Source organism: Oryx dammah, unplaced genomic scaffold (assembly GCF_014754425.2).
Source record: "Oryx dammah isolate SB20612 unplaced genomic scaffold, SCBI_Odam_1.1 HiC_scaffold_9, whole genome shotgun sequence".
In the NCBI taxonomy this organism is placed as follows: Eukaryota; Metazoa; Chordata; class Mammalia; order Artiodactyla; family Bovidae; genus Oryx; species Oryx dammah.
The window spans coordinates 10,765,777-10,792,238 of NW_024070193.1; the positions used below are offsets into that span (position 1 = coordinate 10,765,777).

At 54.0% G+C, this 26,462-nt stretch overlaps 1 protein-coding gene across 1 annotated transcript in view; it reads left to right on the top strand.

Annotated features, from left to right (window-relative positions):
• Positions 1–3,946: 3,946 nt before the first annotated feature.
• Positions 3,947–26,462, top strand: part of MAPKAPK3 (MAPK activated protein kinase 3) — a 28,513-nt gene continuing 5,997 nt past the window's right edge. Inside the window, exons 1-5 of the mRNA XM_040247073.1 lie at positions 3,947–4,106; positions 4,368–4,643; positions 23,654–23,793; positions 24,967–25,031; positions 25,447–25,526. Of these exons, the coding sequence (XP_040103007.1) occupies positions 4,419–4,643; positions 23,654–23,793; positions 24,967–25,031; positions 25,447–25,526 (510 nt within the window). The 5' untranslated portion in view covers positions 3,947–4,106; positions 4,368–4,418. The remainder of the gene's footprint in view (positions 4,107–4,367; positions 4,644–23,653; positions 23,794–24,966; positions 25,032–25,446; positions 25,527–26,462) is intronic.

Genomic DNA, 26,462 nt, shown 5'->3' on the forward strand with positions numbered 1-26,462 from the left:
ATAGGATACTGAAAGATGAATTCCCCAGGTCAGTAGGTGCCCAATATGCTACTGGAGATCCGTGGAGAAATAACTCTAGAAAGAATGAAGGGATGGAGCCAAAGCAAAAACAATACCCAGTTGTGGATGTGACTGGTGGTAGAAGCAAGGTTCGATGCTGTAAAGAGCAATATTGCATAGGAACCTGGAATGTCAGGACCATGAATCAAGGCAAATTGGAAGTGGTCAAACAAGAGATGGCAAGGGTGAACTTCGACATTCTAGGAATCAGCGAACTAAAATGGACTGGAATGGGTGAATTTAACTCAGATGACCATTATATCTACTACTGTGGGCAGGAATCCCTCAGAAGAAATGGAGTAGCCATCATGGTCAACAAAAGAGTCCAAAATGCAGTACTTGGATGCAATCTCAAAAACGACAGAATGATCTCTGTTCATCTCCAAGACAAACCATTTAATATCACAGTAATCCAAGTCTATGCCCCAACCAGTAATGCTGAAGAAGCTGAAGTTGAACGGTTCTATGAAGACTTATAACACTTTTTAGAACTAACATCCAAAAAAAGATGTCCTTTTCATTATAGGGGACTGGAATGCAAAAGTAGGAAGTCAAGAAACACCAGGAGTAACAGGCAAATTTGGCCTTGGAATGCGGAATGAAGCAGGGCAAAGACTAATAGAGTTTTGCCAAGAAAATGCACTGGTCATAGCAAACACCCTCTTCCAACAACACAAGAGAAGACTCTACACATGGACATCACCAGATGGTCAACACTGAAATCAGATTAATTATATTCTTTGCAGCCAAAGATGGAGAAGCTCTATACAGTCAACAAAAACAAGACCAGGAGCTGACTGTGGCTCAGATCATGAATTCCTTATTACCAAATTCAGACTTAAATTGAAGAAAGTAGGGAAAACTGCTAGACCATTCAGGTATGACCTAAATCAAATCCCTTATGATTATATAGTGGAAGTGAGAAATAGATTTAAGGGCCTAGATCTGATAGATAGAGTGCCTGATGAACTATGGAATGAGGTTTGTGACATTGTACAGGAGACAGGGATCAAGACCGTCCCCATGGAAAAGAAATGCAAAAAAGCAAAATGGCTGTCTGAGGAGGCCTTACAAATAGCTGTGAAAAGAAGAGAAGCAAAAAGCAAAGGAGAAAAGGAAAGATATAAGCACCTGAATGCAGAGTTCCAAAGAATAGCAAGAAGAGATAAGAAAGCCTTCTTCAGCGATCAATGCAAAGAAATAGAGGAAAACAACAGAATGGGAAAGACTAGAGATCTCTTCAAGAAAATTAGAGATACCAAGGGAATATTTCATGCAAAGATGGGCTCAATAAAGGACAGAAATGGTATGGACCTAACAGAAGCAGAAGATATTAAGAAGCGGTGGCAAGAATACACAGAAGAACTGTACAAAAAAGATCTTCACGACCCGGATAATCACGATGGTGTGATCACTAATCTAGAGCCAGACATCCTGGAATGGGAAGTCAGGTGGGCCTTAGAAAGCATCACTACGAACAAAGTTGTGGAGGTGATGGAATTCCAGTTGAGCTATTTCAAATCCTGGAAGATGATGCTGTGAAAGTGCTGCACTCAATATGCCAGCAAATTTGGAAAACTCAGCAGTGGCCACAGGACTGGAAAAGGTCAGTTTTCATTCCAATCACAAAGAAAGGCAATGCCAAAGAATGCTCAAACTACCGCACAATTGCACTCATCTCACATGCTAGTAAAGTAATGCTCAAAATTCTCCAAGCCAGGCTTCAGCAATATGTGAACCGTGAACTTCCTGATGTTCAAGCTGGATTTAGAAAAGGCAGAGGAACCAGAGATCAAATTGCCAACATCCGCTGGATCATCGAAAAAGCAAGAGAGTTCCACAAAAACATCTATTTCTGCTTTATTGACTATGCCAAAGCCTTTGACTGTGTGGATCACAATAAACTGTGGACAATTCTGAAAGAGATGGGAATACCAGACTACCTGACCTGCCTCTTGAGAAATCTGTATGCAGGTCAGGAAGCAGCAGTTAGAACTGGTCATGGAACAACAGACTGGTTTCAAATAGGAAAAGGAGTACATCAAGGCTGTATATTGTCACCCTGCTTATTTAACTTATATGCAGAGTACATCATGAGAAACACTGGGCTGGAAGAAACACAAGCTGGAATCAAGATTGACGGGAGAAATATCAATAACCTCAGATATGCAGATGACACCACCCTTATGGCAGAAAGTGAAGAGGAACTAAAAAGCCTCTTGATGAAAGTGAAAGAGGAGAGTGAAAAAGTTGGCTTAAAGCTCAACATTCAGAAAACGAAGATCATGGCATCCGGTCCCATCACTTCATGGGAAATAGATGGGGAAACAGTGGAAACAGTGTCAGACTTTATTTTTTTGGGGTTCCAAAATCACTGCAGATGGTGACTGCAGCCATGAAATTAAAAGACTCTTACTCCTTGGAAGAAAAGTTATGACCAACCTAGATAGCACATTCAAAAGCAGAGATATTACTTTGCCGACTAAGGTCCATCTAGTCAAGGCTATGGTTTTTCCTGTGGTCATGTATGGATGTGAGAGTTGGACTGTGAAGAAGGCTGAGCGCTGAAGAATTGATGCTTTTGAACTGTGGTGCTGGAGAAGACTCTTGAGAGTCCCTTGGACTGCAAGGAGATCCAACCAGTCCATTCTGAAGGAGATCAGTCCTGGGATTTCTTTGGAAGGAATGATGCTAAAGCTGAAACTCCAGTACTTTGGCCACTTCATGTGAAGAGTTGACTCATTGGAAAAGACTCTGATGCTGGGAGGGATTGGGGGCAGGAGGAGAAGGGGACGACTGAGGATGAGATGGCTGGATGGCATCACTGACTCGATGGATGTGAGTCTGAGAGAACTCCAGGAGATGGTGATGGACAGGGAGGCCTGGCGTGCTGTGATTCATGAGGTCACAAAGAGTCGGACACGACTGAGTGACTGAACTGAACTGAACTGAACAGTCTGTGATGGGAAAACGAGATCAAAATATGTAAGATAATCTAAGATGCGGGCTTCCCTGGTGGCTTGGACAGTAAAGAATCCACCTGCATTGCAGGAGACCTGGGTTCGATCCCTGGGCTGGGAAGATCCCCTGGAGGAGGGCATGGCAACCCACTCCAGTGTTCTTGCCTGGAGAATCCCCATGGACAGAGGAGCCTGGCAGGCTGCAGTCCATGGGGTCTCAAAGAGTTGGACACGATTGAGCAACTAAGCACACAATCTAAGGTGGGCTCACAGTGTAAGGGAAAAGCTTTTAGCTAATAAAGAATATCTGGCACTAGGGTGGAAGGAGGAGACTTCTTAAACATGACACCAAAAGCTCAAGTCATAAGGTGAAAAGTTGATGGATATGATCAAATAGGAATTTAGGATTTCTAGTCTTAGGATGCTGTTTTCCAAGGGAATATGAGCAAGAGATGCACAGAAGTGGAGAGGTGCCAGTGCTAGAAAGATCCCAAGAGCAACCAGGAACCAGAGAGACGCGAATCTCAACAAAATTCCATTTCATTCTCTCTGTTGACAAAAATTAAGACTTTAGATAGACTCGCAGTGGGCCACCACTAAGTTGGAAACCTTACACATTGTACCGGAGGGCCTTTTGGGAGCTTCCAGAGAAAACACCCGATTCCCCAGGGGCTACCTGGGGCTCCAGGAGAAGATTTTCTGTGCTGCCACTTCCTTGGTGGCTTGTACAATTGGCTGCTCGCACAGCCCACCCCGTAGCCGGCTGCTCTAGTGCTGGGTTTCCCCAGCGGCTGGCGGAGCCTGGGAGGTTTCCGCCCCCTCTAGAAGCCACGCCCCCTATTTCTGCCGCCGCTCTAGACGGGTCCGGCCCCGCCCCGTCCTGCCTGGGCCAGCCTGGCCCTTTAAGACTGACCCAGCCCGGCTTGTAGTCGGGGACGCGCGGGGGGAGGGGAGCGGTCACGTGGGCAGGCGGCGGCGCGACTCTCGGCTCTGGGCGCTCAGGGCCGCGGCTTCTGGCGACCCCTGTCCCTGCCCCTTACCGGCAACCAGAGCCCCGTGAGCTGCCGTCTGGTCCGCCCTCGTCAGGTACGCCCTCACAGGGCCCCCCCCACCTCCCAATCCCGGGACCTCGCGGCGCTTTCCCCTCTTGACTGGTGGCCGGGGCACGACTCGCCTGGTGCCCCGCTTGCGTGACCACCGCCCCCTGCCGCGGGTCCGTCCTCTCCAGCAACTCGTTCCTCATTCCCAGCCCTGTCCCCGGCCCGAAGCCCGGTCCGGCTTAGGGCGTCCATGGCTGGAGCGTACTGAAGGAGTCTGAGCGGAACTCACTCTTCGTCTCTTTCCCAGGTGGCCCCGGACGCGCCAGGCTGGGGCCGCCGCTGAGCGCCCCGCGGGGCCATGGACGTGGAGACAGCAGAGGAGCAGGGCGGCCCTGCGCCCCCGTCAGGTGCACCCTGCGGACCTTGTTGCGCCGGCGCTCCCGCCCTCGGGGGGCGGCGGGAGCCCAAGAAGTACGCGGTGACCGATGACTACCAGTTGTCTAAGCAGGTGCTGGGCTTGGGTGTGAACGGCAAGGTGCTGGAGTGCTTCCACCGGCGCACTGGGCAGAAGTGTGCCCTGAAGGTCAGTGACCCCGCGCTCCCGCATGGGCGGGGGCCCAACAGCAGAGACCTGTGGATGCGGGCTGTGCCTGGGGCCTCTGTTAAGCTTCTTAGGCTAAGCATTCCCGTTTCCTCCTCTTACTCATGTGTAAAGTTGGGCTTCTGGTCCCTCCGGCTTCACAGATGGGGAAACTGAGGCTTAGCTTAGCTAAGCTCAGAATGTCCCAGGGAGCAAGGGGTGTAGTCAGCTGTGGGTAGAGCCTGCTGTACCCGGAAGCAAGGAGGGAGTAACTCCTGACTCTGGGTTTCTGGCTGGGCCTGTGAGTTTGGGCCTGAGGGGGACCTGCATTCAGCTTGGCTGCTTCTTCTATGAGAAACTCTTCTGACTGGAATTGGTTTCACTTACTTTCTGCCTGAGGCTGAGTCCCCACAAAAGCTTGGGGTGGGGCTCTCCTGAGGTCCCTGCCTGCCTAGGCTGGAGTGGCGACAGTCTCCCAGGGCTGACTGGTGGGCAAGCCTGACACCCATTGCCCTTGTGGGCAGGAAGCTACTCATGGGCTCCAGATGAGTCAACCAGACCCATGTTGAAAGGGGTAGGCCCTGCCTCCGACCTGATCCACCCTGTTTCCTGGGCAGAGGGCGGGCCAACCATCTAGCCACGTCACACCATAGACTCTCTGTGGGCCTGGGTAGGACCTCACTGATACAGTTGGAGTCCCGGGACTCTTGAGGGTGGCTGACCAAGCTATGTAGTTCTGGCTTAGGTCATATAGCTTTGGACCCAGGACCGTGCCCCATACCTCGAGTCCCTTGACTCTGTCCTCGCTGGGAACTTCACTTAGTTGCAGCCTCTGCCAGCGACCCCTTGGATAGGTAGAGCATGGCAAGGAGAGTGGCTCCTGGAAATTAGAATACAGCTGAGGATCTTCTCATTTTACAGACCTTGCAATTATGAGCCCGAGCCCAGAGTCCTGCAGTTGTAGCTCTAATCTTTGGCCTGCATTTGCCAGCTCCGTGACCTTGGACTAGATCTTGGACTCTCAAAAATCAGGTTCTTCTGCTCAAGGGTTGTTAAGATAAGGAGTTAATGTGAGCTTGGAATGGAATCATGCATGTAGGGAAAGTGGTACAGGGCCTGGCACAGGCCTGGAGAGGCCACAGGACTTGCTTAGGGCACAGAGTCTGCAAGTATCTGAGCAGGAACCTGGGCCCAGCTCCCTGTGTCTTTCCCAGTGGCACCAGGAGTGATAGTGGGGGTCATCTCCCCAGGGTGGTCTTGGACGGGATCGTGAGGATGGGTCTGGAAGATCTCAAGGCTGGGCTGGTGAGGCTGGGTCTCAGGCACAGCTTTGCATATGAACCCAGCCGTGGAGTGGGGTTGGGAGGCCCTTCTGGAGCCCCTGGCAGGGGATTCTCCAAGTCCTTCAGGAAAAGGGTGGCTCTTCTGAGGGGAGATGGAGCTAAGGAAGTGAGCAGTGACAATCTTCATTGTCTCCTTCAGCATCATCTTGGCCCTTTCACTCCTGCTTGGGTCAGGGTGCAGCCTGGGTGGGCAAGGGGCCATCTGAGGCCTCGCCTTAATACTGAGGTTTTGGCCCTGTGAGCCAGGGCTGAGCTCCGACCACCCCATGTGGTACTCCAGAGGCTGTGAGTGAGACAGGGATGGAGTGGGAGGCTGGAGTTCATGGGCCCAGGCAGCACTGGCTTAAGCAGGACTGGCTCTAAGCCTTTTCCCGCAGGTGCTGTGTCTGATAAGTGACTTGGGGGAACTTCTGACTGCAACAACTTTCAGAGCACCTGCTCTTGAATCTAGGGCCTCAGTGGTCCCTGTTGAGGACTGGAAAGGGGGCAGACCCAGAACAGATTCCCCTGTTGTTCCCCTTTAGGATTTTTGGGTGAGCGTGGCTAGAGATGTTGGCTTGGGATCTTCGGAATTTGGTGCTGGGTTGGCCCGCAAGGGGGATATGGATTCGATGAAGGCCCTACCCCAGCACCTTCCTGTTCTTGCCACCCCCCACCCCACTCCAGTGACCAAATCCCCACCCAGCTAGGCTATAAACCTTTCTGATTATAGTCTCTGCCCCTTCACAGGAGGGCCAGGACCAGGAGACCTCAGCACATGGCCTGTCTTGGGCCCCAGGAGCTCAGTCAGTCCCTGAGTGGGTCTCAGCCCTCTCTCTGTTTCTGCCTAGCTGTCTCCCCAATTGCCCCTGGTCAGCCTAAGCAGAGGCCCTGGGCTCTGGCCTTTCTGCTTCCCTGGACCTACATCCCTTCCCAGGCAGACCTCTCCTTGTCTTGTAATCTGGCTTTGTCCAGGCCATCTCTGCCATTTGTGGGCCAGGCCTAGTGTCCTGCCCTCTCTTTGTGCCTCTTCCTGGCCCTGTTGCTCAAAGTGATAGATAGTGCTTGGCATGAAGCCTGGAACACAGCAGACACTCATAAAACAGGAAGAGCTGTGGTCGGTGTCCCTGTAGCTGTTGCTATTCTTTGGGGGCCCCAGAGAAGCAGGCTCCTCCTTCCTGGGGAGCTGGACCTCTTCTCCTTTCCCTGAGCCCCTGACCACTTGGCCTGATCCGTCTTGGCCTCCCTCACACTCAGTGACTCTCTCCCGAGGCAGCTTCTACCCCCAGTGCCATCATTCCAGGCTCCACACCACCCTTAGCACCTCTGTAGTCCCTTCGGCAGGAACTGGAGGTCTGCCTGCCAAGTATCTGGGGCAGGGGACTGCCTCCCACTGACCTCTTGTTTGTGATCCCTTCCAGGGCTAACTGGTCCATTGACACCCCATATCTTCACTCCTAAGTGGACACAGCCACCCCTCCACATGGAGACCCAGTCCCTCAAGCCTTATCCATGTAAGAAAGTCAGGACCTGGAGTTAGTGGTCAGAAGTCACATGACTTGATTGGGATGGGAAATTATAGCAGAGACCAGAATTATCTCCCCTCCTGACTTTCTGCCAAGTACACGTGTGGTCCCTGGCTGCCTGGCAGGCAGAAGTGATAGCGACAGTTAGGTAAATGAAAACAAAGGGTTGTGGGAGTGAGGTTCCAGAGGGAGGGAACATATGTATACTTATCGCTGATGCATGCTGATGTGTGGCAGAAACCAACACAATATCGTAAAGCAATTATCCTTCAATTAAAAGTAAATCATAGGAAACAAAAAACAAAGGCTTGAGGTGCTTGAGGGGGTCTGCAGTGGGAGTCTTTTCCCAGCCCTGCTCTCCGGCCTCTGGGTCCACTGAAAAATGTTAGGAGCCCCTGGGGCTCCCAGTGCCCGCCTCGTCCTGTCTTTGTCAGAGTGGAGTTTTGGGGTGTTGAATCCACATGCCAGGAGGTCCCTATGTTGCTCCATGGGTGGGGCTGGCCTGTTGGAGCTGGTGCTGTGGAGCTGGATTTGAGGCTGGGTGGGGCTGCCTGGCAGGCCAGGTACTTTCTCATTTAGCAGCTGCCACCCCTTCACCTACCACCTCCAGACCGGTCAGATCACCCTCTGCAGGGCCTCTGGTTTACTGAGTTGACACATCAGGAAGCATGTGGAGGGCTGGCTGCCTCGTACAATGGAGTCCCCAATAGTGGTTTTACTGCATCTCTCCAGGCCGCCCCTCTCTTGAAAAGAAAGAATCTGAGTAACTCAGTCAAGTACTACCAGACTCAAGTAGCCTTCTGAACTGCCAGAAGTGGGCAGTTTGTTTTTTGAAATGAGGATCTTCGGGAGGGTGTCAAACCCTATGAAATAGCAGGATTTGGGGACAGTTTTTAAATTATTTCTTTATTTTTCGCTATGCTGGGTCTTCATGGCTACGCGAGCTTTTTCTCTAGTTGCGACGGGTGGCGGCTACTCTCTAGTGGTGCCCAGGCTTCTCGTTGCGGTGGTTTCTCTTGTGGCGGAGCACAGACTCCAGGGCTCACAGCCTTCAGTAGTTGGCCTTCAATAGTTGTGGTGCACAGGCTTAGCTGCCCTGTGGCATGTGGGATCTTCCCGAATCAGGGGTCGAAACCGTGTCCCTTGCATTGGCAGGCAGATTCTCTTCCACTCAGCCACCAGGAAAGTCCCGGGGGGGGATTGTTTTGAAATGCTTCCGGCCCTGCCCAGCCGGCCTCACTCAGTTTCAGCAGCTGTGCTCTGAGCCTGCTGTCAGGATCCCCTCTGCTGGGACTTTCAGAATCATTTTCCCACCCCATCCTCCAGGCTTCAGGCCTTGGTGTTGTCGGGTCTGATACTCCCAGGAATGGCTGACAGTCTTCCAGAGCGTTTTGTCTGCCAAGCCCTGGCCCTGTGCACAATACACGTTATCTTACCTAACTCTTTTCATTCCCATTTTATGGATGAAGACACTGATACTCAGAGAGGTGATCCGCTTGCCCAAGATGGCCGGCTGGTGTGTGGCAGGACTGGGACATGTGTCTAGGCAGTTTGACCTCAGAGTCTTGGTGCCTAACTCACCTCATGCCTCATGCAAGTCTGTGGAGACATTGGAGGGTCTCTGACACTTGGCTCCTGGAAGAAGGCTAACAGCGTCATCCGTGACCACACTGGGCCCCAGGTGATCCTGCTGCTGTTTGCCTGCATCTGTCCAGCTCTCCTCATTGTGCAGGATGCTATGCTTGGGAGTAGACAGGTGGTGGTTCCCCCCGGCAAAGCCAGCGCACAAGGACCGTGCTAGCTGTGGGACTGCCTCAGAAAGGGTGTATGGTTCATCTCAAGCCTTGTGAGTCTCAGACAAGCCCAGCCCAGCAAAAGTCCAGGGTGCCACAGGCAGGAAGTTAGGTTGGTGAGTGGGCGAGAAGAAACTGTCAGGACTGGGCCAGCCAGGGGAGGTTTCCTGGAAGACACTGCCAGCTTTCATGCAGGCCTCTGGTCTGAGAAAAATGTGGATGACAGAGGAGGACATGGGGTGTGTGTGTCTGACAACATGCCTGGTTTGCACAGCTCAGCACTTGCTGTGGGTACTGCTTCCCCACTCCCAGTCTTGTGTCCTCGTAGGATATGCTCATCTCAGCAAGTGGTGTCCAGGCCCTAACAAACTCTGGGGAGCCATGGAGGGACCAACGGGCCCTGGGGAAGAAGAGGCAGTTATGTAGGGTTTGAAGGGTTGGGGAGAGGTCAGCGGTGGCTCTCCCTCGCCATCTGTCACAACTCAGATTCATACGTCATCCCACTAGACTAGAAAGTGAAATTGAAAGTATTAGTTGCTCAGTCGTGTCCGACTCTTTTCAACCTCATGGACTGCAGCCGACCAGGCTCCTCTGTCCATGGCATTTCCCAGGTAAGAGTACTGGAGTACGTTGCCACTTCCTTCTGCAGGGGTCTTCTCAACCCAGGGATCAAACCCAGGTCTCCCGCCTTTCTGTCTGTCTTTGGTGCCCTTCTTCACTAGGTGGGCAGAAACCTACCCTCCTTCTCCCAGAACTTTCTTTTGTAGTGTCACCAGGACCCTTGTGGAATGCTATTTCCAGGGATGCTGTAGGGACTTCTGGGTCACCTGGGCTTTTGTTCAGCCCAGAGCCTAGTCTCCCTGATAACAGAGGTCTGTTACGTGTCTGCCTGGTCCCCAGGTTTGCACTTGGGGAAGTTGCTCTCCTACTCGGATCCCTCATCTTCCTCTCCCAGGGCCTCCTTGGGACATCCTCGTAGGAGGCCCCTGCGAGGGTGCAGCAGGTGGAGCGTCTGGCTTTGCAGGCCCCCAGCCTCATCTGGTCCCAGCCTGGCAACTGGCTTCCATGTGTCCAAAGGTGATGGCCACCAAGCAAGGACTGGAGACAGCGGTTGTCCATGGGTGAGGCGCCTTGCCAGCACACCTGTGCTATGAAAGTGGGTGCCAGGCCCTACCTGGATGGGCAGGTCTGCTGCTCTAGGGGTAGGGAGACCACAGCCCCAGTCAGCTCCCGCAGGCTCCCACCTTTTCTCAGGAGAACTTTGCTGCCCTCCCTCCCGCCTCTTTGGGGCCTTGTGTGGCTCCTCATAAGAGGCTGCCTGGGCTTGAGAGAGGACCAGACTCTGGGCTTCCTTCCGCCTTCTCCCCGAGTAACCTTGGAAAAAGACAGTTTGGGAATTTTTTGCAAAACAGTTGTCTTTGTGGCAAGGGGCTTGAATATGTGGTGGAAAGCAGAAGTTGGTCTTGGTGGCTAACATCCCCAGGATCCTGTCGTGAGACAGCAAGAGCCTGTAGGCGCAGGGCTCTCATTTGAGGCGGCCTGAGTACATTTCTTTGTTGTTGTTGTTCAGCCACTCAATCATGTCCGACTCTTTGCGACCCCATGGACTGCAGTACACCAGGCTTCCCTGGCCTTCACCATCTCCTGGAGCTTGCTCAGATTGATGTTCATTGAGTCAGTGATGCCATCCAACCATCCCCTCCTCTGTCACCCCCTTCTCCTCTGCCTTCAATCTTTCTCAGCATCAGAGTCTTTTCCAACGGGTTGGCTCTTCGCATGTCGTGGCCAGAGTATTGGAGCTTCAGCTTCAGCATCAGTCCATCCAATGAATATTCGAGGTTGATTTCCTTTAGGATTAACTGCTTTGATCTTGCAGTCCAAGGGACTTTCAAGAGTCTTCTCCAACAACACTGTTGAAAAGCATCGATTCTTTGGTGCTCAGCCTTCTTTATGGTGCATTTCTTAGCGGCACATTCTTGGCCTTCGTGAGGACTCACTTCGGCTCACGCTGCACCTGGGGCAGCCAGCCGCTTCTAGGGTTGGAAAGAATGGTGTAAAAGAATCCCCTCCCCACCCTCTGCCCTTTGGCAACTAACTGGATTAGGCCCAGTGTAATTGTGATTAAAATCCTGCTGTGTGGGAACTGTGGGGGTGTGTTTAGGGCAGGGGTACCAGGTGGCCCTTTGGGGGAACAGGGAGCCTCAGGAGGCCTTTTCAGCACTGGACAGGTCAGAGACGCTGAGAAAATTGATTTGGGTTTTATTTTTTGCCGGTTTGGGATTAGGATCGCTTTTCTCTTTTGACTGTGGCTTTGTGCCTGCTGCTTTCCCTTTGTGCTGCTCTCCCTTTCTGTCTTCTCCGCCTCCTGTCCTTCTCCTTTCTTCTTTCCCGGCTCTGTTTCTCCCACTGTCACTCGGTTGCTCCCCTCTCAGACCCTGCCCCTCTGACCTGTGGGTTTCAGGCTTGGTGTTGGCTGAGGGCAGGCAGAGGACAGATGGGGGCTGGTCCGGTGCTCAGGACTCATCCTAGTCACCCTGAAAGTCTGCCCCGCCCCCAGGGACCGGACGGGGGTAGGACAAGAAGGAGGGGCCCCACCCACAGTGTTTCCTCCTGCTCCTGGCCTTGACTGGGTGCTGCCGCTTTGGCAGCTGGAGCAGTAGCCTCAAACCTGTAACCTGAGGCGTTCCCGTGGGGTGTGGGAAGTCAGCCTTGGCTGTGGCCTCCGCCAGTGGGCCTCCTTTTATGGCTCAATGGTTGAGCCTTTTGCTTGGGACAGTGGTGCAAGACTGGGACCCCCCAGGATTCCTGAGTTGAGGTTGGGGAGAGAGGGGCTGAAGGAGCCTGCAGAGGGGCTCAGAGACTCGAGGTGCCACCTGTGAGACTGTGTGCCGCCCTGCACTCCTGGGCTGAGCACCCCTGAGCCGCTGGCCCTCTAGCCTGCACCCTGCACTTGTCCCCACCCCCACCTCAGTGTGGCTCACAGTCTATTTCAGGAGTGTGAAGGGCCAGAGCCTTACCTGCCACTTTCACTGCCCCGTTCTTAAGGGCTCAGCCACCAAGGGACTCACCAGGCAAAAATACTGTAGTGGATAGCCATTCCCTTTTCCAGGGGATCTTCCTGACCCAGAGATTGAATCTGGGTCTTCCACAGATTCTTCACCATCTGAGCCACCAGGGAAGCCCCCAAGGAACTCACAGTTTATTCCATAGCTGTTCCATGAACCCACGCAAGCCCCCTTCTTGGGGTGTGCCCGAGGGCCTGGCCGGTGCTCTCCATGCCCTCTGGCAGGCAGTGGCACAGAGGGTGGGGGTGAGGATATGGGCACCCACTTGTCCCTTTGAATGCTTCCAACATGCTGAACACAACACAGAATCTAAGAATGGGTTCTTAGCACCACCTTGTCACTGATACGGAGATTGAGATTCAGAAAGGTGAAGGAACCCTGGAACCCTGGCCTGTCTGGCAGCCAGATGGTGGCTCTCAGCCTTCCTTCACGGTGTGCCCTGTCAGTGGGAGTCAGGAATGGGGCCCCTCTCGCAGGTCAGTCTGCCCGTCAGTAAGGTAAGGGGCTGGGTGCTCTGCTTCTCAAGGGCTCCCCTTCTAAGAAGGCTATGAAGAGGATACCCCAAGATGCCTCTCCTGGGCCAGCTGACAGTGGTGTTGCCAGGGGAACAGTCAGCTGTGGTGACCCCACCGGTTGGGTATGTGTCCTACTAGGGACAGGAGCTGGGTGATGATGACTCAGGTTTGAAGACCCCTCTCCACTGCTCTGTATGACTCGGTTCACGCCCTGAGTCAGCTGAGCCTGTACTGGGGTGTGTCCTTACCCTTGGAGGCCTGGGAGAGGGAGGGTGAGTCACTCAGCCCATTCCCGTGGCAGGAGTGTCCCTCAGTGCTGCCAGGCCGTCACCCTGGCTGCCCACAGGGCGGGGCCTTCCTCCCCCTTCTACTTCTTCCTCACGGCTGTGGCTCCAGAGACTTCTCCCAGGAGCCAGGGGTCGGGTCTCGAAGGCCTGGAGCTTTCTAACCCAACAGAAGCAGCAGAGAGAAAGGGGCCAGGCACCAAGCGAGGCTGGAAGCCTGGGCAGCCGGTTTCCCTGTCTCCCCGGGGAGGAGCCTGGCTGCTGGTGCTCACCCAGGCCTGTGTGGGGAGCTGCAGGGACGCGGATGCAGCCAAGGGAAGCGGGAGAGATGCAGTGCAGATATGAGGTTGGCTTCGAGAAGAGTCAGTCTGGGGGTGGAATTGGAAGGCTTCCGGGGGTCTGAGCACCACGCCTCTGGGGGTGGTGCCGTCTTGCCTCCCACCCCCACCCCCCACTTTGTGTTCCTTTCATCTTTGTTCTCCAGGAGAGAGACCAGCTGTCATTCTTCTGAGAGCTCGGGTGTGCTGGGGCCCTTCTCCAGAGCTGACCACAGGCATGGCCAGCTGGGGGCCTCTGCAGGGGTCTCTTGGGCATGGCCTCAGTCACCCTCTCCACACCCACCAGTCCTCTGTAGCCCCGCGCGGGCTCTGTGGGCACCGCTGGCCAGCTGGGGGCACAGACTTTGTGGCCAAGGTGGGGTCTCTTCATGAGGAGGGATCATTGAAGAGACCCCTCGTTTTTTTTTTTTTAATTTGTTTTTTATTGAAAGAGAATTGCTTTACAGAAATTTGCTGTTTTCTGTCAAACCTCAACATGAATCAGCCATAGGTAGAAGAGACCTTTTTGAGGTTAAACTAAAACACATTTGCTAAGAATTTTCCTGTCTTAGGATGAAGATGTCTTATTTTTATGCTATCACAGAAGAAACAGAACCAGGCTAACATTTCACCAGTTATGTAGCTGATTTTGACAGAAAAATCCTCTTTTCCTCTAAGAAGTTAGCCAATAAGAGAAGCCAGACCCTTTGAGTATGTGCTCGGGCTCGCAAGACACCAGTGTGGCCTCTCCTCACCTGCTGTGGGAAGGCTGTGGGCCGGATGCTGGGGTCTGCCACCTCCTGGGGCAGAGGGAGCTCTGATCCTGCCGCTTATACACTGCATAACCTCTGGGAGCGGAAGGAGGTTCTAGCTCTTTCTGGGCCTCTTTCCCTACCTATAAAACAGGTGCCCATAGTCTCAGACCTGCCTGCTCCCCTCCCCTCAGTACCATAGGTGAGGAGACTGCAGGCCCATTTCATAGATGAGGAGCTGGGGTTCAGGTCATTAAGGTCAAGGTCACTACATACTTTGCAGAAGGGGACATTGCTTGAATGGAGGCATGAAGGAGTCCAGGATGTAAAAGTATCTGCCACCTGGGAGAGTGGGAATGTGCCCCTACCTCCAGTCTGCCCAAGCTGAGGGCCAGGTCAATCCCCTGGTTAAGGTCCCTAGCACTCAGCCGTGGTTCTCATGCCCCAGGGTCCCTTCCCTGAGATCAGCCCTGATTTTCCCACACCCTGGAGGGTCTGCCCCGCCTCACCGAGTCTTTCACAGCAAAATGGTATCCATAGACTTTTTTTTTTAACGTGGACCATTTTTAAAGTCTTTTTTGAATTTGTTATAATATTGCTTCTGTTTTATGCTTTGGTTTTTTGGCTGCGAGATATGTGAGATCTTAGCCCAACTAGGTATGGAGCCCGTACCATACCTCTGGATTGGAAAGGTTTAACCACTGGACTACCAGGGAAGTCCCAATATCCATAGACTTTTGACTCTTAGTCTACTTCTGCACAGCCTGGTCCTGCCCCTCTCAGGATCTGTTTCCTGTGACCTGCTGGACTGGAGGGGATTAGCCTCTCTGGGTCCTAGAGGCTGTACCTGAATTGATTGCCCCCACTTCTGGTGACCAGGGAGGTGAAGAGCATGAGGCCACATCAGAGCGACACCCAGGGGGAATCCTGAAGCCAAGCAAACCTCAAAGCCCATTTCTACTCTGTGCACTTGGCACTGTGCTTGTCTGAGCCCTCTGTGTTCTCAATAAGTACTGTCACTGTCCCCATTTTCCAGATTGGTTCAGTGCAGATCAGATGGAACTGGCCCCTGCATCCAGCATGCAGGTCTGTCTGTCTGTCTGACCCAGAGCCCTGTGGGACCTGCACCTGCTCCAGCTAGCACCTGTGTTCCCACTGGTCCTCCCCCTCCCTGGGAGCCTGGCTTAGCTTCCTCTTTCCAGAAGCATTCTTCCCCTACCCCAACCCTTACCCAGACCTGGCACTTCTACCTTCGTTTCTAGGTTTTCTGGGGCTGGTAGGAGGCAGACAAACTGAGGCCACCAAAATTTAGCAAGTTTAAGGAGTCTTGTGTTCTTTAGGGGTTGTTTTTTTTTTTTTAATTGTTTTATTTATTTCTTCTTGGCGGTGCTGGGTCTTCACTGCTGCACAGGCTGTCTCTAGTTGCGATGTGCGGGCTTCCCATTGCAGTGGCGTCTCTTGTTGTGGAGCAGCGGCTCTAGAGGGCAAGGCTTCAGTAGTTGTGGTGCATGGGCTCCGTTGCTCCACGGTATGTGGGATCTCCCCAGGTCAGGGTTTGAAGCCGTGTCTCCTGCATTGGCAGGTGGATTCCTTACCACTGAGCCACCAGGGAAGCCCCCTGAGATTTGACAGTTTCAAAATGTGTGTTGGCTCTCCTGCTGGCAGAGCTTCCCAGGCAGATACTGGGCTCAGAGCCCCAGCCACTCCCACCTCCCAGGACTCTGGTGGCCGGTGATTAGGGAGGCTCCAAGCCAGTCAAGCCACTTTCCTCTCATTCCCAGCCATCAGATACCCCAGCCTTGGTCTGGTTTGGGAGCAGCTCTTTGGGGGCCCTCCTTGTTCCTGGTTCTGCTCTGCCAGGTTCTAAATCTGAAAGGAAAGAAAAAGGGAGGAGAAGGATCCAGGCCCAGTTCCTTAGTGCCTACATCCTTATCAAGCATCCTAACCAGCAGTAACTCGTCCATAGACCCCCCAGGTCCCGGGGGACAGTCTGTGGCAGCATTCCCAACTTCAGCTCCAGGCCTGGCCCCCAGGCAGGACCAGTAAATGTTCGTAGGGGTCAGGAAGAGATCTGTAAAACGGGCAGTCCTCCCTGGGCATGAGGGTTGACTCCTGGTTCCCAAAGGACTCCTGGACTCAGAGGTAGCCCTGTGTGACACTTGTGACCCAGAGAAGCTATAAAACCTTCCTGAGCCTCTGTCTCCTCAATTGAGAATGATGGTCAGTGGTCTCCTTGTTGAAGGATAAAAGCTCAGGTGTGTGTAAAGTGCCTGGTACCCACGAGGCACTCTGTGAACTGCCTCGGCTGTTAACAATCATTAAATGGCAGAGCCTGGTCTAGTCCCAGGGTTGTGGGGCTGAGCTCCACGCATAAAAGGAGCACGGCAGCTGCCCGCATTGTCTTTACTGCCTAGAAGCCAATGGGTCTGGGTCTAAGTTTTGTTTTTTTTTTTTTTGCAAAAAATTTCAGGATAATTTTGATATGCATCTGGATTTTAAAAAATGATTACAGATTTTTCTATTAAATCATAGGTTTGGCGATACAGAGTTCTATTATTCTTTTGTTGTGGGTCCCAGTTTTGGCTCTCATGACCCAGTGCTGTGACTCTGGGCAGGTCACTTCACCTCTCAGAGTCACGGCTTCCCCACAGGAAAAGGACGATGCTGGTTCTCCTCAGCAGATGGTGAGTCCTGAATGAGGTGGTGTCTATGAACAAGCACTGTGGCCAACGCAGCACTGGCCGAGCACCAGGGAGGGACAGTTGTTGCAAAGGGGGTGTAACTCCGTCAGTCATCCGGCATTCGGACGGGGCCCAGGCATCTGGGGTCAGGAGCATCATGCGAGCCGACCTCCCTGGAACTCAGCCGCTCAAGAGGACAGGATACAGCCAGAACTTAATGAAGCGAGGTCTCATCTGGCGTGGGGCCAACTCATCCATAGCTGCAAAATCGGTTCCATTAGCTCCCTTAATGAGCTACGAAAGCCGGGGAAATGAGTGCGTGAGAGAGTAATGGCACATGTCTGAGGCTCTAATTTGAGACCGTGGCTAAAAAGTCAGATTTGACATGACCAACAACTCTCCAGTAGCACTGGTGCCCTTGTGGGGAAGGAGAGGGTGAAGCTAGTGAGGAGGGCATGAGTCTGGCTCTATAAAGAAAATTGTTGTTGTTATTTAGTGGCTCAGTCGTGTCTGACTCTTTTATGACCCCATAGACTATAGCCTGCCAGGCTTCTTTGTCCATGGGATTTCCCAGGCAAGAATACTGGAGTGGGTTGCCATTCCCTCCTCCAGGGGTGCATGACAACTCAGGGATGGAACCCACATCTCCTATGTAGGCAGGTGGATTCTTTACCATCTGAGCCCCCTGGGAAGCCCTTATAAGGAAGATACTGAGACCTTAAGAAGGAAATTCCTGCTTAGAACCCTGAACTTGAGGTCAGTTTATACCATCCCATCCGAGGCTATGCCCTCTGTTCTAAGTCGGCAAAGCAGCCATGAGCTGGCCAGGGGCCAGAATGCCATGCCTGCTGCTGACGGCACAGGGCGGGTGGTCTCAACATCTGGCTCTGAAATGAATCCTGCTCTTCCAGTGGTGTCTCATAAAGTTAGATATGTCCCCATGGGAAAATAATCCCAAGTAATTACAGAGCTCGGAGCTGGAAGGGACCTTAGATATGGTTGAGTTGAAAACTCTTACCAAGAGGGGGTTTAGTAAGTCCAAAGTGCTTTTTCTCACCTGTAACCTCCCTCTGTAGAGAATTGGGGTTCTCCACGGTGGAAAAAAATGTCGCAGACCTAGATTTCCCCATAACATTCTGTGCAGACCCACTGCCTGAGTGTTTGACACCCAGCCTGTGTATTGTGGTGTAATCAACAACCCAGAGATGCCACTCCTGAGAATTCCAGCCTACCCCTGCCTGAGGCTGGGCTGAGACCCTGGCGTGGGAGAGATGGTGTTGGGGGAACTCAGCAATCCTTCCTGGCTCTCTCTCCTCTGGCACCAAACAAAGCTGGAATTCCAAGAAAGTGGAAATCATGGGAATTTGCTGACCCACAGATCAGTGAGAGGAAGTAGATCTCCGGCCTCTGGGAGGTTCGGGCTGTGGGCCGTCCTGAAATCCAGAGTTCATATTTCTTAATTTGCTGCTGTCTCACTGATGGGAGAGATTATAAGCCAGCTATCTTCCCCAGAAGGAGTGGGTGTTCCGGCAGAGGCCCCAGCAGCTTGGCCAAGGCTGTAGGTTAATTGGCTGGGAGTGTGGAGGTTGGGGTGGGGTGGGAGAGGCTGCTTGTCCAGCCCGGGGCCTTGAGGCGTCCCGTGTGTGCGTGTGTATGTGGGAGAGAGAGAGGGCGATACTGTGAACATTTTTACTAGAGAAGAGCCTGTCCAAGAGGGAACTGGCTATGTGAAGGGGCATGTGAGTCTGGGAAGGTAGCCTTTCCTGGGCTGGGAGATGGCTGAAGAAGGGTGATGGGGGCTGGTCCCTAGGCTGTGTCTTACAGAGTCACTGCAGACACCCTAGACCTGTCTGATGCTCTGGGAAGGCAGACAGAGTGCTTTCACAGCTCTGGGCAATGTGAGGTGGAGGGTCCTGCAGTGGAGATAGAATCTCAGTGGGAGAGGAGGTCTGAGCAGAAGAGTCTGGGCTTGGTCACCTGCCCAGGCAAGACTGTCACAGGTTGAGTTGTGCCAGCAAGACCCCAGTATTTCTTGGGCACCTGTCTGTGCCCAGTTCTCTGCTTGACACTTCAGAAAAATAGAAAATATTCAGAAAAATAGACAAATAAATGGACAGATTGTTGTTGTTTAGTCACTAAGTTGTGTCCAGCTCTTTTGCGACCCCATGGACTGTAGCCCAGCAGGCTCCTCTGCCCATGGGATTTTCCAGGCAAGAATACTGGAGTGAGTTGCAATTTCCTTCTCCAGGGGATCTTCCCAATCCAAGAATGGAACCCACATCTCCTGCACTGGTAGGCAGATTCTTTAGCACTGAGCCACTTGGGAAGCCCAAATGGGCAGATCGATGGGCCTTATTTTCAAAGTTAATATCATAGAGTTCAGAGACACACACATACCTTGGCCCACACACACTGACACACATTCCACATACCCATACTACCTACCCCCATACACACCCATGCGCGTACCATGCCCTTGCATGCATGTACTCATGTGTCCAGGTACCCATGTTTCCAAGCACGTGAACACACTTACACACATACTCCCCTGCTCGTGTGCACGCCATGCCCCTATGCACACGTTTATTTTGGAGCAAGATTCCTGAGTCTTGCAAGCAGTAGTTTTGGCCACTGCCTCTCTGACTTGGAGCCACTCTGGCCTCTCATCCCCTCTCTGGGAGGGGTTGTCTGGATGCTCTGTGTGGAGTCCTGCTCTCCTCCAGCCCAGCCTCACCTTACTCCATCCTGGCGGCCCCAGGGCAGTGACTTCACCCTCCAGAGCCTCTTAGCCTCAGTCTGCAAACTGGGGCTGTTGGTTCCCGCCCTGCTTGCCTCACAGGGTGGCACCGAGCATTCCCATGAGATAAAGGAAAAGAGTGTTTTGTAAACTGTAAATTGTTTTCCAAACAGTCAATTGCTGCAGTTGTTTTCCCAGCTCCTGAACTCAACAATCCCTCCACCTGCAGTAATCCCTGTGCTTGGGTGGGAAGAGACGCTGTGTGGAGGTAGTGGAGCGGTCTGGCCGATTCTGAGGCTCCATTACACCTGGAGAGCCAGAGGGACATGGGCAGCTGTGTCTCTGGGAAGCAGGCTCCTCTGCCCCTCAAGCTCTGAGGGGGTCTGCAGTCTGGTGGGGTTGGTCAGCATCTCGGCCATCTGACCGCGGGCTCTGGGGGTTGAGGAGAAATGGCAAAGGAGAGTAAGGCGAGAAGGGAGAAGTGGAAACCACTTCAGCAGAGTCTGTAACTAGAGCATTGTCATTTGATCAAGGAAGTGTCATCTCAGATTCAGTACTTACCTGCCATCAGTGGGCGGGGGGGCACACCTCCAGCACAGCTGGGAGCCGTCTCAGAGGAATAAGCCAGGGTTCTGTCCCACAGGTGTGCAGAGGATCCTGTTGGGTACTAGCTGGAATCATGGAGCAACTCAGGAGACATCACAGACCCTCCCAACTCTGGTGTACCCCTGGGGGGGCGGTTGGGGGCATCGGGTGGGAGTGAGGCCAAGATGTGGTTCTGTTGGGCACCCCATCTTCATTTCTTCCCAGCTGTGACTGGGGACCAGGATACCGAGTGGCCTCCAGCAGTTTCAGGCGTTAGATATGGGGGTCAGTGGAGACCCAGAGGCTGCTCCGTGAGCACAGTGATGTTGGAAAGGGGCTGTAGTAGGTACTTTGAGGAGCCCCTGACCAGAGGTCCCCTCTGTGGTTCCCATCCTTCCAGTGTAGCCCAAGCCCTGCATCTTAACACCAGGGAGACAGAGGCACAGAGAGGCAAAAGACCAGCCCCGGGTCACACCGAGAATAGGAGTAGAACCCAGGCCTCCCGTCTTAGCCCTGTGCTCTTTTCCATGCCTGGGAAGATGGGGCTTTTGCTTGAGGACCCCTTTTATGAAGGATAGGGACCCCTCAGGTACTTGCGTGAATGAAGCCTACTTGTAGCCATGGGCTTGTGGGCTGGAGGAGTCAGGATGGGCTTTTCCTAGAAAAGGAGGTAAAGTCTGGTTCACCAGACAGGTGAGTACAGCGGGGAGGAAGTTGGGCCAGGTTGTCATGTCTCTCATTTATTGAGCCTTCGTGGGTCCCCCCTCAGTTTCTTCTTCTCTCCTCATGGTGGGTTGTGAGGGTTTCTTCCCTTCCCCCTCCCTTTATAGGTTTGTTCATTGAATCCCCAAATATTATCTGAGCCCGTGCTCTGTGTCAGTGCTGGAACCCAAACTGGCCCTGCCCGTGGGGGCCCACAGTCTGAAGCTGGAGACGGCCTGGTGCCGGCCTGACTGGGGAAACGGCCGCATGATCTGGGGCCAGTTACTCACCTCTCTCTGCCTCCGTGGTGGTAATAAAGTCCCTTCCTCCTAATATTTGTAAAAGGCTCAGAACAGAGCCAGGCATATTGAAAGTGTATTGTCTATATGTGTATGTGTGTGTTTATAGAGTTATCAAAGGAGCAGGCTAATTGTAGGTCATGAGTAAGTGATGCACAGGAGGGAAGAGAAAAGGGCGATGATGCAGGAGCTTTCGGGGAAGCGGGCAATGTTTTCTTAAGATTAAAAAAAATCTGTATTTATTATTTATTTATTTGGTTGCACTGGGTCTTAGTTGCGCCGTGTGGGATCTAGTCCCCTGACCAGGGCTCAAACCCGTCATCCCATCCTTTGTTTGTTCCGGAGCTCAGTGTTTTCTGCCAGGCCCCAGCCGGGGACTCCCAGGTTAACCCCACCTGCCTCTACCTGCATGCTCCCTCCAGCCTGGTGGAGGTGCAGAGGCAAAAACCACTGAGGGAGGTGCTGGGAGGACCTCTAAGAGCAGGAGACATCTGAACCGAGCCCAGAACGTTCCTCAACAAGGGAGAGCTGGCCTGGTGGAGAAGGAGATGGGGCGAGAGAGCACGGGCTGTGGGCGGAGCGCGAGGCTTGTTTGGGGCCAGTGCGTCTGATGTTCCGACCTGAGCCAGGTGTTCTGGGGCCAGGGCAGCAGAAAGGGAGCCGGGAGAGAAGGCGAGCTCTGGATGCCAGGGAAGAAGGTGGCCTTTATCTGGAGCACGAGGGCTGGGGATTTAAGGAGTGAGGGTGGGGACAGGTGGAGAAGAGCCAGAGAGGAGGAGGCGGGACTGAGGACCCCAGAGGAAACCTATCAGCTGTGGGCTGGGCCTTTGAGGAGAGGAGAGAGACGACCCTGGTACAGGGGTCGGGGTACCAGAAGCAGGACAGAGAGGGTCCAGGAACCCTCCTGGAGGCCCTGCCAGGACATGGTCAGGTCGGCTAGGGAAGAAGTGGCAGGGGCCAGGGAGAAGTGTTGGGAGGCCAAGCAGAGACAGGTGCAGAGAGGACAGAGCAGGGAGGGAGACTGGTGTGTCTTTGATCCTGTGGTTGGAGCCTGAGGCACCTCAGGACGCAGTGGGGGCAGGGGGAGCTGATGTGACCAGGCCTCTTTCCCCCGGTGCTGTTAAGTAAGAAGCTGGTGCCTGGGAGCTGTGTGGGCAGGGAGCAGAGGCGGCAAAGGCAGCATGAGCAAGGGAGCCATGGCTTCCAGGCCTGCCTACAGCCGCCTCTGTGTGCCCCACTCTGGACTGTTAGTGGAGCGGGAGCCCCCAAGCTGGTGGAGGGGCTTGCCCACCTCCTTGCACTCCACACTGGGGTCAAAGGGAACAGCTCCCTAGACCAGCGGCAGACAGATGCGGAGACCCACTGTCTTCCTCTCCACCCCAGCTGATCTTTGCCTGGATAGCTTGGTCCCAGAGGCTGCCCCGCACATGCCCTAGAGGAGGGGAGACCATCCTGCCCAGGAAGAAAGCAGGGCCCATGGTGGCCCAGGGTCCTGTGGGTACTGAGCCAGATGGAGCTGGTCTCAGCCTGTCTTGGTTTGCAGCCTCGCTCTTGAGCCCTGTTCGACCAGGAAGCAGATATGAGCAGCCTTACTGGGGGATGCCTGATCCCTGTTCTCCCCATTCTGGGCCACCTCCCCCAGAAGGCCGACTTCTCCACCCCCTCCACCTCTGAGCATGACCATTTCAAGGTCTTGCTCATTTCCGGTGATTGGCCTTAAGGTTGGCAGCCACTGTCTGGGGCTGAGTTAACCCGAGCAAAGATCCCGACGCCCACCCACCTGCTGCCTGCTTCGCTATGATGCATCCTGTGGGGATGACTGATATTACTCCATTTTACAGAGTTGTGGGCTGTGGCTTGGAGCTGTGAATGTTCGCTTGAGGTCACACTGAGTCATGGAGGAATTTAGCCCCAAGCCCGGAAACCTCACCCCACCAAGGAGTCACCCCCATCGAGCAGGGTCCTCGATTCCCACCAGCCTCTACCTCTGGCCCACAACCCTTGTGTCATCCCACTGGAAGCGAGGCTCTAGGGACGTGTGGCTCCTGGCACAGGGTCTCACAACTGATGTGTGATTTGACTACAAAATCCTCTCAATTTCCACCTCAGTTGCTGCCCCTTGGGAAAGGAGGCAGGGGCTTCTCTGGCCTCTGAGCCCTTTTAAGCTTTCAGCTACCTCCCAGGCCTTCCTGAGCTACGAGCTAAGCTTGTTTGAAGCTGACCCTCAGCCAAGTGTGGGGGCTCATTGGACCACACATCCAACCTGGACTGGAATCCTCCTTTTGCCCTTCATCAGCTGGGTGACCTCAGGCAGGTCACAGGCCTCTCTGAGCCTACGTGTCCTTGTCTGCCAAGTGAGGGCAGTGGTACTGTCTGGGTGGCTCCTGGGGAAGTGGATTCTGGGCCTGACACTGTCTGTGCCTCCCTGCCCTCAGCTCCTGTACGACAGCCCCAAAGCCCGGCAGGAGGTGGACCACCACTGGCAGGCCTCAGGTGGCCCCCACATCGTGCGCATCCTGGATGTTTATGAGAATATGCATCACAGCAAACGCTGTCTCCTCATCGTCATGGAATGGTATTTCTGCCCACCCTCCCTCAGCATCTCATTGGTACCCCTGTGCCCCGCTGCCCCAACTCCCACCATTCTTTAGAGGTCTCTGTTCTTCAGATAGCAGCCCCGGGAGGGCCCCCCCAGCCCCTGAAGGGTGATGGACCTGGGCAGCTGGCCCCAAGGGCACTCCTGCATGGTGGAATCCTCAGTGGCTGTAATATGGCTTCCCTGGGTGTGATTCCCACTCGGTGAGGAGGGGCTGGGAGAGCTGTCGGAGAAGGCTACCAAGCCCTGAATGTGGCTGGGATGGGGGAAGACTGTGGGAAGAGTGGGATATGTGCTGTCCCCTTGGCTTTCTCGCCTGGATTTGCACTTCTATGGCTCCCCCTTGCCCCCCACCCCCGATTCTGGGTGATCCTCGCCTGGATCCAAGAGCCAGCAGCCTCCTCCATCCTAGGCTTCTCCCGTGAACACTGTGGCTCAGCCCTAACCTTCTCAGAACCTGGGCCCTGGGTCTTGGCCTCCAGCTCCTCCCTGTCTGCCTTCAAGTTCCCCCTCACCCCATAGGGTAGCAGCTCTTGAGTCATATTTGGGGTTCAGACCCTGACTCTGTCACTAGGCCTCTCACCTCTCTGGATCGCTGTAACTTCCATGTAGAGTGTGGAGGGAGATCTTAGCGTGGCATTCTCCCTGTTCATTCGAAGTGCTCTGTGTGTACTGCCGAATCAGTCTCCCCAACTCTGTGAGGTTGGTGCGCTAATCCCTGTTTTACAGAAGAGGAAGCTGAGGCACAGAGAGGTGAAGGGACCCACCCAGGATCACACAGCAGTGCCCACAAAGGGTTTGCCCAGGGCACGGCACACAGTGGGTGCTCAGAAAACGGTGGTCATGAGGATGATAACTGACATCTCATTCCTCACTTGGGTAAACTTGGATAAAGGTGGGGCTGCCAGGTCAAGACAGTGTCCCTGGGAACATAGATGCTCCCTGGGGAAGATCCTCCCCTAGTTCGAAGAGTTGAGTTCAACCCACCCAAGCCAACAGCCCACCACGCACCAGGCTCTTCAAGACACAGTGAGGCTGACAGTGGCCCTTCCCCAGGGGAAGAGCAGCAGGGCTGGAGGCCTGGGCCCATGACGTGGGGCAGGGGCAGGCCGACACCTGATTCTCGCCCTCTGTCCCCGCTTTCTCCGGCAGCATGGAAGGTGGTGAGTTGTTCAGCAGGATTCAGGAGCGTGGCGACCAGGCTTTCACTGAAAGAGGTACGTATGTGCCGCTGCACGGGGGAGTTTGGGCTGAGATGGGGCACACAGAGTTTCTCTGTGACGCTGGGCAAGGCCCTGTCCCTCTCTGTGCCTCAGTTTCCCCACTTGAACAAGGGTAGAGGGAGAGTGTTCTTCCCCTAAGGGGTTCTGTGAGTCTGTAGCAGCTTGTCAGAGAGGGACTCCCCATGGGCCTGGGATGGAGGCCTCAATGCTTCTTGGTGCCAGCCAGCAGCTGAGCTGGGGGCATCTCCAGAAGAAACTAGGGGGACCAGCATCAGGCTCTGAGGTGGTGTCCTGGGTGGCAGGAGTGCACCATCTTGTGCTCTCCCAAGAGGGGTGATGGCGAGGGGCCCCCTGGGCTGCCTGACCCTCGAGTGGCATCCGTGGCCCCCTCCTCTGTCCGTGTCTGCAGAAGCCGCAGAGATCATGCGGGATATTGGTACTGCCATCCAGTTTCTGCACAGCCGGAACATCGCCCACCGAGATGTCAAGGTGAGGCTCCAGGACCCATGTTGGGGGACCAGGACAAAGAGTGCCATCCCCAAACCCCGGCGGTCCCAGCATCCACTGGATGGAGGCCACGTTCCTTGCTTGGCATTCCAGGCCTCTCCCCGCGGCCCATACCGCGTGGCTCAGCCTCTCCTCCCACGGTCCCAGCGTGTTCATTGTGCTCTAGCCAGATAGGCCTCCTTGTTTCCTTCAAGCATATATAATCCCAGTAGACATAAGAATAAACTAGTGCCCACCTTGAGCCACTGGGTCCTGAGAAGCATCTCGTTTAATCCTCACCCAGCCCTGTGAGAGGGTGCCATTACCCATTTGACAGATGAGGAAACCGAGGCTCAGAGAGTGATTGTCTTGCTCAAGGCTCTGCAGGTGCCTCACTGGGGATTCATGCATTCATTTGTTCACTCAGCAAGAATTTTGTGAAGACAGTGTGCCAGGCTTCGGTGACAGGGCTGCCCAACACTGTTTGGAGCTTGTGTGAAGTAACAGCCATAGTTCCCATAGGCAGAGCCCTCTGATGGCAGCATTTTAGGGGAAGGAGGCCCTTTGCTGGGCACTGGACAAAGGAGCGGAGGTGATCCTAGTGGCTGAATCTGCTTGTCCCTCCAGTGGACGGGCTTGAGAATGTTCTTTCCAAATTTCCTGTCCAGGGAGGACTGGATCTTACAGGTGATCAGGATCAGATGGAAGAAACGCAAACCGAGGCAGCTTCACATACACACACACACTCACCTGCATGTGCCAGCCACTGTCAGAGCAGAATTACAACTCCTGGGCCCTCGGCCCCCCACCTAGACCCTGACTGCCCCGCCCCCCAGACTTATTTCCTCCTAAGACTGGGCAGAGGAGACCCGAAGGTCCAGCCGCTGCATCAGGTTCTTCCCTTGGCTGCGTATCACCAACTCGTGCGGTTACCCTTTG